At 54.8% G+C, this 13,575-nt stretch overlaps 1 protein-coding gene across 3 annotated transcripts in view; it reads left to right on the top strand.

Annotated features, from left to right (window-relative positions):
* The window catches only part of PIEZO2 (piezo type mechanosensitive ion channel component 2), a 283,354-nt gene that overhangs the window by 48,590 nt on the left and 221,189 nt on the right, over positions 1 to 13,575 (top strand). For all 3 annotated transcript variants that reach the window (XM_072949278.1, XM_072949277.1, XM_072949279.1), the window contains exon 2: positions 3,357 to 3,452. In XM_072949278.1, the coding sequence (XP_072805379.1) occupies positions 3,357 to 3,452 (96 nt within the window). The remainder of the gene's footprint in view (positions 1 to 3,356; positions 3,453 to 13,575) is intronic.

Below are 13,575 nucleotides of genomic sequence, written 5' to 3'. Positions count from 1 at the left end.
CAGGCCTGTGGTGTCTCCTGGTCCTGAAGTTGCTTATTCTGAGCAGTTTGTGTCTCTGGCAGCTGTAAAGACAGACGAAGTACCTCAGGGCCGTGAAGGGCACTGACAATGCGCTCAGTTGGCGTGGGCGTTCTGAACTTGGGGCCTGCCCGCTCGAAGGCCGTTCGGAGCAAGGAGCTGTTAGGCCTTGCTGAATAAAGGGTGTGGACAAAGCAGCACATCTTGCTACAAATCCAGCTCTGAGGGCTCCTGCCTTTAGTAACGTCTAACATCGCGGCCGTTGTGGACGGTAACGCAGGTGTCTTGATGAATGTCACGCGGCCATCTTAAAATGTCGTATTTGCAAGAGGTTTTCCCCTTTTCTCTACTGATTAAACGTGAAGTCGTCAGTTTCTCCTCCTTGGAGAGTTTTGCCTGAAGTGTGTCACCGCTTTTCACCTTTAGAGAATGAGCTTTGCAGTGAGACCAGCCCCCTGCTCGCGGCCCCACGGCCGTGCTGTCTGTGCGCACTTCCCCGGGCAACCCCTTCCCTGCCAGGGTCTGACTGGGAGTCCGTAGGCCCGGAAGGTCTTCTCTCTGGCGGGTTCCTGTTCTCACTCCTGTGGGGAAACTTTCGTATAACTGTGGATGGTTACTACCAGGCGGGGATGGTGGGAGAGACAGTGCTGCTTTCTTAGCTAAAGCGAAGACTCTTTTCCCTTAGAAACTTGAACTGCATTTTTAAAAACTGTCTGTCAGCAGTAAACTCCTGGATGCAGAGCACGGAGGTCCAGGAGCCGGGACGGCCCAGGAGAGGCATGGGTACCAGACGCTGACGCCCGTTAGGAAGAGCTCTTTGTGGGCTCTGGTGGCTGCAGGTCCTGGAAAAAGCATCACGCTGGGCAGAAGAGCATCCTTTGCCTGTGAGGTTGTCCAGCTCGAAGGCACCTTATTGGCAAGCTCTCAGGCACATTTTGCCCTGGATGGGGTGACTCCCTTGGAGATGGCATTCCGAGTCTCTGTGAGCTCAGTGACTCCTGGGTACAGCCTCACACGTAAAGTCAAGCAGAAAACTCAGCAATTAGGGCACTGTGATCTATCAAACTGGATAATTTCGGGCCAAAATAAATGGCAGTGGATTTTTATAAGTGGCTTGATTTTTTTCTTTACGTTTGGGTATTCACCACCTACAGCTCCAGATGAATTTCCCAAACACTCAGCAGCTTGCAGCAGCAAACTCCATCTCCGAGTTTCTGGGAGCCAGGGGCCCTGTGAGGCTCTCCCGGCTGCAGTCAAGGCTGGACAGGATGCAGTCTTGGGAGGATCTTTAGTGCTAACAGTCATGCACGTGAGCTCTGCTTTCTCTTTACCAGGAACTCGCTGAACGCGGTCATTTTGCTGCACAATGCACGTTAGCACGAAGACACCCTGAAACTACTCACATGCCCGAAGGCTGCTGGAGGCTGGCTCCTGGCTGGAGACCTCGGCGCCTTCCCACGTGGTCCTTCCCTGGGACAGCTCACAGACTGGCAGGTGCTTCTCAGGGAGCAAGGCACCAGGGAGGAAGCCACCAAGGTCTCCCAGCACTTTCAGCGTCACTGGTCACTGGCAGTGTGTCCCGGGGTCCAGCCCACACTTAGGGGTCACACGTGGGGACCGTGTAGAGGCCGCCCACACCCTGGCTCCGCCTTGCCCCTTCTCGAGCATCTTGGACTTTGTTAGAGATAAGGATAATAAAGGTGGTACCGGGAGAACCCCACAGTGGTCTCTCCCCCTCGTTCCCCACAGTGAATCCCCGGGATTTCCTCGGGGTGCACATCCCTACCAGGCATGGTGTGGAGCCTTACAGAACGAGGCTGTAAATCCAACATGGACACACAAACACTGTGGGAGGAAGGCTCTGGTCCCCGAGCCCTTGACAGTGGCCCGGGGATGAGGCCGACAGGAGAGGAGGGGCCCCGCCAGGCCCCCCACAGTCGTGCCCCCTGTCCGTGCTGCTTCTCCCCCGGAGAGAGGGAGAAATGACAGCATTGTGGAAGCAGGGAGTCAGGGTTAGTACGTGCAGGGCACACGGAGGGCTTGACGCAGGCCCAGCTCTGGCCTGAGCTGCTGCTGACGGAAACCGACAGCAGGCAGGTGCCCGGGCTCTTCAGCCTGAGACCCCATCCCTCCTCCACGGTCCCGAAGTCCTTCCCCAGGGTCCAGGACAAAGCCCTCCCTCTGTCGTGCTGAAGTTCCTTTGCGGAGAAAATGAACTTCCCCCGCTTTGCTCTGCTCTGTCCTAAATTCTCTGCTACTTTTAAACTTCGCACCTGCCAGTTTTCCCCTCCCCACCTGGCCCCACGCGGAGGCAGCGGCCAGGGCGGGGCCCCGTCTTCCATCCTCCTTACTGCTCTTGTCTCTGGGGATCCCCCCCCCCCGCCTCCGCTCCCGCTGCCCCTTGAGTGTGTCCGGCAGGGCTGAGTCCCCCCATCTGAGTCCGTGAATGAGTCTCCAGGTGAACTTATCACTTTGTCCTTGAATGTCTTACTTTCCTCCGTGGCGGGGGACCCTTGTCCTCACCTGGTCATCTCTCTCCACATCTCTCCACACTCGTTGTACAAAACGCCTTTTTATTCTGCCTGCCGCTCCTGAAGTTCCGGGTCTTGGCTGTTCAGTACATGGTTTTTAGCCGCTATAAGGTGCTCATTTTTCCCTTCGAGGAACGGGCACGGCGTCTTCTCCCGTCTGGGAACGAGGCTGCTCACAACTGCCCGTGGTTTTGAGGGCGTCGTGGGTGTAGGACTGCTCGCCAAGCCTTTCAGACCTTTGCTCCTCATAATGAGCCCCCGAGTTGGAGGCCGTTATTATACCCACTTCTCAGATGAGGAAAGGGGAGGTTGGGGGCAGGCAGGGAGCACGTCCCTGGGCTTCCCTGCTTCCCTTGAGACGAGGGACACAGAGGAAGGGGCCTGAGCCAGCTCCTAGCTGGGGGCCCAGGTGGGCCAGTGCGTCTCTGAGCCTGAGACCCCTTCCTTACAAAACGGGGACGAGTGAGGTGACTGGGGTCAGTGCGGCCAGAGAGCACCGGAGAGATACTCTTCTTCCCTTTCCTTCCCCTGCGGCCTTATCTCTTCCATCCACAGCCTGACCCGGACGCCTCAACCCGCGCCGCCCCGCTGCCCTGTTTCCGCGGCCGTTTTAAGCTGCCCGGTTGATCCGTGACCTGTTCTGGCCTTCGGGGATGGACCGGGCTCGGCTGGACTCCCGGGGCGGGGCCCGCGCGTGGCTGCCGCGCTGCCCACGGAGCGGCCTGGGTCCCGCCGGGCGGGGCGGGCGGGCCGGGCGGGGCGCACACCGCCGCGCGGCCGCACTGACGCCTCTCTCTCTCCCCGCAGCCTGCGCCTTCCGCTACAATGGCTTCTCCTTCGTCTACCTCATCTACCTCCTGCTCATCCCGCTCTTCTCCGAACCGACCAGGGCGACGATGCAAGGTAGGAGGCGCCGCCCCTCGGCCCCGCGCGCGCGCCGTCTGGCGGGGGAGGTGCCGTGGGCACCGGGGCCGGCCGGGCCGGGGTGGGGGGCGGCGGCGCGGGCGGGGACGAGGCGGAGCCACGTCTCACGTGCCTCAGCCGCGCAGCCCGGGACCGCGCGAGGCCGCCACCGGCTCGCGGGCTCGGGGGTCGGCCGGGCCCTGTCACGTGCGCCCCAGTCAAGCGCTGAGAGTGGGGGAGCTGTGGTTTCCCCAGCGTGTTCCTGCGAACCTAAGATCCCTTTCCTGCTGCTGTCCGAGAACCTGGAGGCGCAGGAACCGTGGCGCGTTTGCTGGGGCTCGGACCGCAAAGCACGGTCTGTACGCGCGCACAGGTGGCGTCCTTCCACAGAGGCAGAAGTTAAGCCACACTGAGCTAACTGAGTATTTCTTCCCAAACTATACTGTTATGAGAAATAAGGTCCGTGCCCAGGGCCTTAGGAGAGTGTGACGGCCGTGCAATTTCATGAGAGGAAAGGAGGCTGGGTCTGACCCACCCTGTGGAGTGACCCCGGGAGGACCGGTGGCCGCGCTGCCAGCACGCGCGGTGACTCTTCAGGAAAAGAAGCAGAGGCCGGGTGGACACAGGGCAGCAGTGAGGAGCCCGCCTCCCCCTCCTCCCTCGGCTGTTAGACCGGCTGCATGTCTTGTGACCGTTCAGCCCACGGTCACGGCCGCAGAGGCTGCTCTTGCCCTGCAGTCACAGACTAAACAGCAGCCCCTCGGGCGCGGGGACCCTTCATGCACACTGCGAGTTTGTGCAGACCCCCCTCGAACCCCAAATCTGCTGTGTAGGGGCCCCGCCCGCCCCAGCCTCACCCCTAGGACTCAGCATGACCGGGACGTTTAAAACAGAGTAGCTTCTGGCCTCAGAGCCAACGCTATAACACGCAGGCAGCTCCCGATTCATGGCTGGGAGTTCAGGTTTCACAGGGAGCAGGTTTCATACACATTCAGGATTAAGTGCTTTAAAAATGAGCACCTGCTGCGGGGTGGCGCATAGCCCAGTGGTGAGCGCGTGCGCAGCACGCGCAAGCCCCTGGTTCAGTTCCAGTACCTCCACTGAATTAACAAATGAATAAATAAACCTAATTCCCCCCCAAAAGCAAAATAATAAAGGTAAAAAAGTTTTTTTTTTTTTTAAAGACTGAAAAAAATGAGTATCTGTGACATGCCGACAGTCTGGACACGTCCCCGGGCTCCCAGGGTGGTCGCAGCGGAGCCCCCGCCCGGGCCCGGGCTTCTCTGCAGCACCCAGCCCTCTCCCAGCATCCTCCGCATCCTCCGTGGGCAAGGAGCCTCGGGTTGAAAGCCCTGTCTTTGCTGTAGATGCGTTGGAGAAGGAGAGGGGTGGCCCTGAAGGCTGCGCCCTCGGCTGCTTAGAGTCTCCCTGAGGCTGAGCCGGAGCCCCGCTTTAATTCACTTGTTTCCTGACTTCCTTCTGCGTGAACTTGAGGATGGCCAGGAGTTTGCTGTTTTGTTTACTGCTGTGTTTCTAGGACCTGGGACAGGGTCTGGCATCCAGCAAGCAGTCAGTAAATATTTGTGGAATGAATGAATGCATTTACTCCCTGAGTCAGAGTTCTAGCAGCATGCACAAAGGCAGCTCCAGGCCTGTGACCCCTCAGCCTCCGTGACAGCGGACGTCAGGGAACAGTTGACTGCACACACCTGTCCTCTGGAGACAGGCTCGGGGCAGAACAGGCCGTGGGATTTTGCTGTTTTTGATTTTGGGGGGATTGGAGGATTATGAGTAATGGAAGAAATCAAAATGTAATGCTTTTCCTGACAACCTCAGGCATTTTATTAAGCCTGTGCTGCTGTGGGAAGGGGGTAAGTCTCTTCCCGCTGTTCATTCGGCAGCGCGCTTTGCGTTTAAATTGAGACTTCACTCTGTTAGGTAGCAGCTAACGTGCAGGTAACTTCCAGGGGCCCAAACAGTCCACGTTGGTGAGATGGTAAGTTCTTTAACCAGACGCGTAACGAGACACTTACTTGTGTCGAGCACACCGCGTCGGCCAGGATGGTGGGAGATGTGGACGAGGCCGCAGCAAGTGCTCCGGGTTTGCTGGCTGATGAGAATATGTCTGTTATTTCGAAGCACAGCATTGTCACTTTGAACGTCAGACTGCGCTCAGTTTAGAAATCTCAGTCCCGTGGCGAGGCCTACCCTCAGGACTCTTCCTAGTGCTCTTTGAGTATCGGCCAAGAATTGTGTGATTGGCAGGACTTCTTGTTAAAGAGTATTTGCCTTAAGTCAGTCACCTGTTACCCGAGAGCCGGCGGCGCTGCCTCCTGAGAAGGGGTTACCACTCACGTGCATCAGTTACTTCAGCTCCTGCAACAACCTTTTGAGGGAGCTGCTATTATTATTAAAACCTATTGTCAGAAATCCTCGTGTTACAGACGAAGCCCGAGTTCCAGGCGGGCTGAGAACCAGTCTTAGGACACGCAGGTGTGGTGTAGGTGGCCCCGGTCTTAAGCCCTGTGTTGTCTGCCTCATGCCCAGGGCAGCGGAGTTCCGGGGGGTTTGCAAGGGAGGCGGGAGACCCGGTCTCCTGAACGCTTGTTGGCTGATGGATTACAGGTCCCGCGCACAAGGGTCTGGAGAGGTAATATGGGTGTGTGTACAGGAGGAGTTTTAATTTGCACTGGTGCCCACGGATGACATATGTGTATAGTACATAGAAAATTCATCTTACTAAGTGTGACTGTTTCTTTCAACGACTAATAATTGAAAGACTGTCCTTCACAAAACAGTATGTTTGTGGAGGAGAAAAATCAGAAGAAAACATGGTCCTTCGCTGCCATGGCCTCCCAAACACATTGGCTCTTCCGTATCCCATTGAACGGTGACTCTTTCAAAGAGGTTATCTTTGGAAGCCGTAGACTTATTCCAGTGATGCCGTCCTTTCTTTGAACTGGTCTCAAATTACTCCTTTGCAGGTGCCTTTAGAGTTTGCCTTCAGTAGGCTGAATCGTGGCAAGTCATTGTCCTCTTAAGATGGATCTGATCTGATAGCATTTGGAGTCAAGCTTGATGGAGGGAAAATACTGGTGATGCAATTAGTTATGTCAATGTTAGGGGGAAGAAACACAAAACCCAGAGTACTTAGCATAGAACAAAGTGTCTGAAGGTCTCTCCTCATTATAACGGAGGAGGTTTAAGATTATTTGAATGAGGGCCCCATGGTTGACACAAATGACAGATGCCCATGGAGCCTCTTCCCGTGATGGGTTCACGAGGATGGACGGATGGACGTGATCCAGGATGTTGTAGAAAATGAGAAGCCGGAGGGAGAAGGCAGCACCGTGAAGGAAGTACTGATTAGCCGGATCTGCCCTGGAAGCCTGACTGTGAGTCAGGCAGCGCCTCCTTGACCTGGACCCGACTCGGGGCAAAACCTGCAGAGGTGCTGGAACTGAGGACATTAATAATATGTCACAATCCCTCATGCAGGGTACTGTCGTAAGCATTCCTGCACAATAACTCATTTAATTAGAGGATGGAACAGTGATTTATTGAAAAGGCAGGACCTCCATTCTGGAATGAAAAAAACCCACTGGGTTGTAAACCCACTTAATGGACGAGGAACGGAGCATAGCGAGGGGCTGGGACGAATTTGCTCTCCTCCAGTCAAGGAGTGGTGAGAGGTCACAGCCAAGCCCAGACTCCTGGTGTCCTGTTCTACCCCAGCCCCCCGGCCTGGCCATGTGTCCAGGGGGCCCTTCTCCCAAAGATGGGATAGACCGCCTCGTTCTGTGCACCTGGTCAGACGTTCTTAGATTTTGATTTTGTGAATGGTCAGAATCTGGAGTCTTTTTCAGTTAGTTTCAACAGAAGGTTTTCCATCCTTCGTGTGCTTTCCCTAAATGATAGAGCTACCGTTGTGGGTCAAGTGTCCACGGTCTGGGGGGAGACACACATCTAGCTACATTGTGAAGTTTGGGATTTGCTGGAAATCGCTGGTGTCTCCTTGCATGGTCCTGCCAGCACGTGGTCCTCGTCTGTGTCTCTCCTACAGGCTGGGGTGGATAAGAGGGTCTTCTCCATTCTTTTGGGGAGAGAGTCATTTCCTTATTGGGGGTTACTGGAAAAGGAAGCCTTCAAATTTCAAAACTGCAGTGCTTGCTGGGCAGTATTAGCCACTGACCTACAGCAAAGGTGTCTTGGAAGCATCATCATTGAATCAGCACACGTGTGAAATGTGTATGTCTCACACACACGCTAAGCGAGCAGAGACGTGGTTTTGGGGAGAAGATTTTATCCTCCTGTTATGAAGGGGTCTGTGAAATATCTTTTTTTCCCCCAATACACTTTGCTGTGTTATTTTGAGCAAGGGAGCAGTGCTTTTGTGGCATTTGCTTGTGTTTACACTCAAAAGTTATTAAGAATATATTTGTTCCCATTATTGGGATCTGTCAACATTCGAGAGGAGATGAATCAGAAAGGGGAGCACGGGAGGGGAGGCTCCCTGGTGCTCTCGTGGCAGTTGTGAGCAGGTGGACGTTCTAGCAGACTGGGTAGAGTTTTGATGAACTGTTGTCTTTCACTCTGTCTATTCTGCGATGCCAGGGAGAAAGGTTTTGTCCTCTCCAGCTCTCAACACGGGCGCTTTGTAAGAGGAAATTGTGAGCATCATAGGGTAGAGTGTGCGCGTGCTCTGCGTGGGCACGTGTGTGTGTAAAGTAATCGCCAAGGGCCTGATCCTGAGGTTCTGACTGGGACGCACTTTACTGGAATCACTGAAGACACCTCGAGAAAAGAAAAAGTCCATTTGCCAACATGAAGAGGCACAGAGATCTGGTCTGCAACTTGTAAAGACATGTTTAGACGTTGGGGAGGAAATAGTAGCAGATATTTAAACTGAGGGCATCTGGTTTCTGTTAAAAACATCGTTAGTCTTTATACCATTAGGCTTACGATGACCGTTTCATTATGTCATAATAAAGCACAAAGTAAGAAAATATTTAATTGAGCAGATTACTCAGGGGAAGGGTTTTATTGTCAATACCAGCTCGCAACCAAAGGGGGCTGCTAACAAAATGATCAGAGGCTGGTGTCTTGAATTTTTGAATAAATTAAGTGTAGGTCTTTTGGGTAATTTTATCTGTCTTTTTGGGGAGATGGTCATTTTGAATTTGGTAAACAAGCTATTCAGTGAGCCAGAGGGACCTTCAAGCAGCATGTATAATTCTCAGCTCAGGAAACGTCGGGTCATCTTACTAGATGAGTAAAGAGAGGCTTTCCGAAGTCCTGAGCTTTTTGCTGTGTTTGGCTGTGCAGCGTGAGCCCGCCTGGTGTTTATGTCCATGCTGTGTGTCATGACAAGGAGGCGGTGCACATGAACTCATATCAGTTTGCTGATTCACTCTTCAAATGACTCCTCTTTTGTTTATTCATTTGACAAACATTTACTGCTGCCCTGTCAACCTTGCAATGGGCAGTTGGACCCAGTGAGGCAGAGGGGACAGGCTGTCTGCCCCCAGGACGTGAATCAGCACTGCCGTTTGCTCAGGGCACCGTCTCGGGCAAGTTCCTTAAATTCTTGGAGTCCTGGTTTCCTCCTGTGTTGAGCCTTGGTGCGGGTCCTGGGCAGGACAGGAAGTCTGCCCGCGGGGTCGGGTTCACGGGCACCCGCTGCCCTGCGCTCTGTGCTGAGCGGGTGGCTAAAGGGCACAGGGGAGGAGCCGTCCCTCCTCGCTCACTTTCAGGTTGGCTTCCCCTCTGGAAGAGCTCGGCTTCTCTGATCTGCGTCTGTAGCTCTTCTGAGTCAGTGTATTTCAGGTTTGAGGTTGGCTGACTTCAAAGTCCGGACAAGACTGATTTCTGATGGACTCACTTGCTAGAATCAGGCTTCACTTCATGGGCTATTGTTTCTCTTAAACAGGGCCCCCCACCCTGTCTTTGCCAGATTCACACAAAATAACCTTTTGGGATGACAACTTACATTTGACTTTCACACAGGGGCTAATTTTTAATTAGAAGATGTCGGTGACACGTGCAGTGCTGCTTGGCCAGGCTGCTCTCCCAGGCTTTCCAGGCAGTAACTTAGTGAGTCCCTGCGACACCCCTGTGAGATAGGAACTGGTATTATTTATATTTTACAGAAAAGGAAGTGGAGAGAGAGGTTCATGAATAATTCCTGAAATGAACATTAAAAAAAATTGATTCAATGAGTGAAAGCTTCTAATATCAATAATTCAGTTTACCCACCCCAGGCATTTCCCCCATTCGACTGTTTTTATTACAAAATTAATACAGAGTGAAAAGCAAGGGAGGGGTTTTGCATGTTTCCCGGCTACCTTAGGGCAGTGGAAGCAGCCAGTTGTACTTTACACCACTTTTTAGGGTATTTCCTCAGCATTAAGCAGAGAAAACACTCCCTAGGAGGCTGGTCCTCAGGGTGCGGGGTTTCTCCTGTTCACTGAGCGAGCGTCCCTGAGCAGCAGCCCTGAGCGAGCTTCCCTGAGCACCTGAGGTGGGGGGCTGGCTGGGTGTGGAGCCACGTGACTGTCACACTGGTCCTTTTGCCCGGCCAGCTCACGTGTGGTCCCCCTCCGGCCCTCCATTCTCATTCCTTTTTCTTTCCTCCTTCCTTTCTGTTCTCACTCTCTCCACTGATTTTTTAAATTAATTTTACCTAAATATATATCCTGCTGTGCACACTTTACGGAATCTTTGGGGAAACCCATGGTCCTCCTCTTCGGGTGGCCTGGAGCCCGAGGGAGGTGACACATTAGGCTGGTGACCTCTGCAGGCAGCACAGTGTGGGCTGGTCTGGAGGCCCTGCTCCGAGGTGCAGACCTGCAGGAGGAACACCTGGGGCCTGGGCACATGTGTCCCCGAGTGGCCTCGGGTCACAGAGATGGCCTCTTTCTTATTCCTCCCCCTGCAGCCTGGCCAGCCACACTTGGGCTTACAGTTTCCCTTGGCATCTGGGTCAAAGGAGTGTCACCCTCTTCCCCGTCAGATGGGGTTCCTTTGGATTTAGTGGCCTCTGCAAAATAAACATTGCTCTTCCAACATGCAGGGATAGGGGAGGGTGTAGCTCAGTGGCAGAGCACACACCTAGCATGCATGAAGTCCTGGATTCAATCCAGTGCCTCCGTTAATAAAAAATAAATACATAAACCTAATTGCCTCCCCCCAAACATAAGTAAAATAAATTAATAAAAAAGAATGATTTAAAAAAATAAAATAAAATGCAGAGATGAACAACAAGGACCTACTGTCTAGCACAGGGAACTATATTCAATGACTTGTAAAAACATATAATGGAAAATGATCTGAAAAATATGTATATATGTAGAGCTGAATTGCTTTGCTGAACACCTGAATCTAATGTTGTAAATCAACTACACTTCAATAAAAAAGAAAATTAAAAAATAAAATGCAGGGGCGCCCAGCAAAGTGGTGCTGCCGCCTTATGGGGCATATCTTACCTCCCCTGAGGTGGACCTGCGGTGCTGGGTCAGGCCCCGCCACCAGCACACACACACATACGTGCACACACGTGCGCACCCATGTGTGCGCACACGCGCACAACATGCACGCACACACAAAGGCATACACGTGCACACACAGGCACACGTGTCTTGAAGATCGAGGCACTGATGCTCCGTCGTTTGGAGAGTTGGTGGCCAAGGGCTCACAGCCATGTCCTTCCATTGGTGGCGACTGACCAGGGCTGAGGCTCCCTCCTGATGGTGGCTGTGGCCCCCATTTCGAGGAGTGGCCATGGCGGGGCTCTCCTGCCCTTTTCTGGGGCATCTGCTGTCTCAGCTCCAAACCTTCCTTGGCATCGTCTTGAGCCCCTGCTGCCTCATCACCCCCCAGCTTCTCCCTGTCTCTGGCTTTCTGCCCTCGCTCCCCCTCAGTGCACTGTCCAGCAAAGTGTGGTGTCAGAATCAGTCCCTGGCCTGAGCAGGTGCACCCTCAGAGAGCAGCGACCAGAGACCCTACGGAGCAGGCAGGACCCCAGGCAGCGCTGGTAGGGGACCCGCGCTGGGAAACAGGGCAGCTCGGAGTGTCCCGCATGGGGCCTGGCCAAGACGGTGCGTGAGAGCAGAATTGTGGCCTCTGTTTGCTGGTGAAAACGTAATACTGCCGTGCAGGATGGCTGCTTCCAGGGGAAGGGGTCCCGCTGGGGGGCCGGCGCGCTCTGCAGGAGAACGGAGGAGAGAGCGCATTTACGGCAACTCGGTTTCCTGAAGAGGCCCCGCATTTACTGCACAGGAGCCTGTAAGCCCTGCTCCGGGCCGTCCTGTCCTCGGCGTGTTTGCGCATTGCCCCGGGGGCTACAGGCAGCCGCTGCTCTGTAAGGTCCCTGTCTCCGCCTCCCTGGAGCCACCGCCTCGCAGAACTAAGGGGCTCAGAAGGGGAGTCACCGCTGTGTCGGACTGAGGGCTGGAGAGGGGCTGGCGGAGTGGCTCGCAGCGCCGCCTCCCCCGCCTCCCCTTGCCCCGCCCTGCACTTGCTGGCAGGCGGGCGGTCCGGAGCTGAGGGTCCCGCCAGGCTCGTTCAGCGGCCAGCCTGTTAGGAAGGCCTGTGCTCTGCCGACGGCTCGTCCCTGAGAACGTGTCGCACAGACACCCGTCCACGCTGTGAGAGGCCCACACTGATGGCCGCCGGGCGCTGCGTCCGCCTTTAAAGCGCAGGGACGGTCCCGTCCGTCAGCCACGTGCTGCTCGTCGAATGCGCAGCAGCCAGGGCTGCCGAGGGCTCTCGGCTCGTGCGCAGGCAGCGGGGAGCAAGAGCAGGCTTCTGGGCGCTGGCGGGGCTTCTTCGTTTGGAGAGGGGGTCCCAGCTCCTTGGAAGGAGGGAGGGGCTTGGGGAATGGTGACCTGGGGAATTTTAAATATTTGTGGGCCCAGCGTTTTGCTGTTTTTTTGGACTTGGGGTGTAGCGCCCCAGCAGAATCTGGAGGAACACGTCCGCTGTGTTAATTCACAGACAGCCTGCCGCGGGAGGGAAGGACGGCATCGAGGGGGCAGGAGGAGGTGCCGAGCGGCCGACCCACTCATTCACCTGACAAACGCTGGTGCGGCGTTGCTGTTTGCCACTAGTACGTTAAGAACTGGCGATACGACAGAAAGCAAAATAAGCAGCTCCATAATCCAGAAGTGCGCTCTCTGGTTGGTGACGTTAAAGGGTGCTTAGCTTTTTAGAACACGTTCCAAAGTCTAAATACAGTTGATCCTCATTATTGGCAGATTCCGTAATTGTGAACCCGCCTACCGGCTGAAATTGACCTGTGACCCGCGCTGTCGGGGTCATCCCCGCGCACGTGGGCGCGGCGGCCCCGCCCCCAGCCGAGGGCGGCGAGGTGAGGGTGTACTTCCGGCTCAGCGGACGTGAGCAGGTGTCCGGGCCGCAGGCTGTGTCGAGCCGAGCCGGACGCGTTTCTGTTCTTCGTGTTGGTGCTTCTGCCGTTGAGAACGGCCCCATGGGCGGGCTGAGGCGCTGCCCGGGTCCCGGGTCCGAGGGCGAGAAGGCTGGAACGTGCCTTAAGGAGGCAGCACGTTTATCAGGGAAGCTGCGTGTGGGCAGGAGCCCCGGGGCTGTTGGCTGTGAGTTCCATGCTAATGAGTCTACTGTGTGTGTTGGATAAGGTGCCTTTGAACAGGTTATGTATCGATTAGTTGATGGAAATGCTGTAACCAGAGGCTCCCAGGACGCTGTTTCCCCAGGAGCAGCGGTCGGCATTACGCAAATCCATGTGGAACATCACTGCTGCGAATAACGAGTCACCCGGATACGCGTGGCGCTGGAATGTGGGGGTCGGGGTTGGAGCAACGGAGGGCTTGAAATGGGAGCCTGAAACTGTCGTACTGTTTGAAAGGGGCTTCCGAATCCTTGCAGCTAGAATTTTCTTTAAGGGGAGTGATGTTAAGACAGCTTGGACCCTAGTGTGGCCGAGAGGAGCCTCTGGACAATTGTCACAACTTCCTCTTCCGTGAAGGGCTGTCGGTGTTTGATTTGCAACTGGCAGTGTCCTTTCTGAATTTTTTTCTTAAAGGCCTGGAACTTTAAACCTGGGACACAGGTGTACCTCTGGGGATGCTCCCCTGTGCTGGGTGTG

Source organism: Vicugna pacos, chromosome 24 (assembly GCF_048564905.1).
Source record: "Vicugna pacos chromosome 24, VicPac4, whole genome shotgun sequence".
Lineage (NCBI taxonomy): Eukaryota > Metazoa > Chordata > Mammalia > Artiodactyla > Camelidae > Vicugna > Vicugna pacos.
The sequence above is the reverse complement of the archived record's forward strand: the minus strand, read 5'-3'. Positions and strand labels throughout refer to the sequence as shown.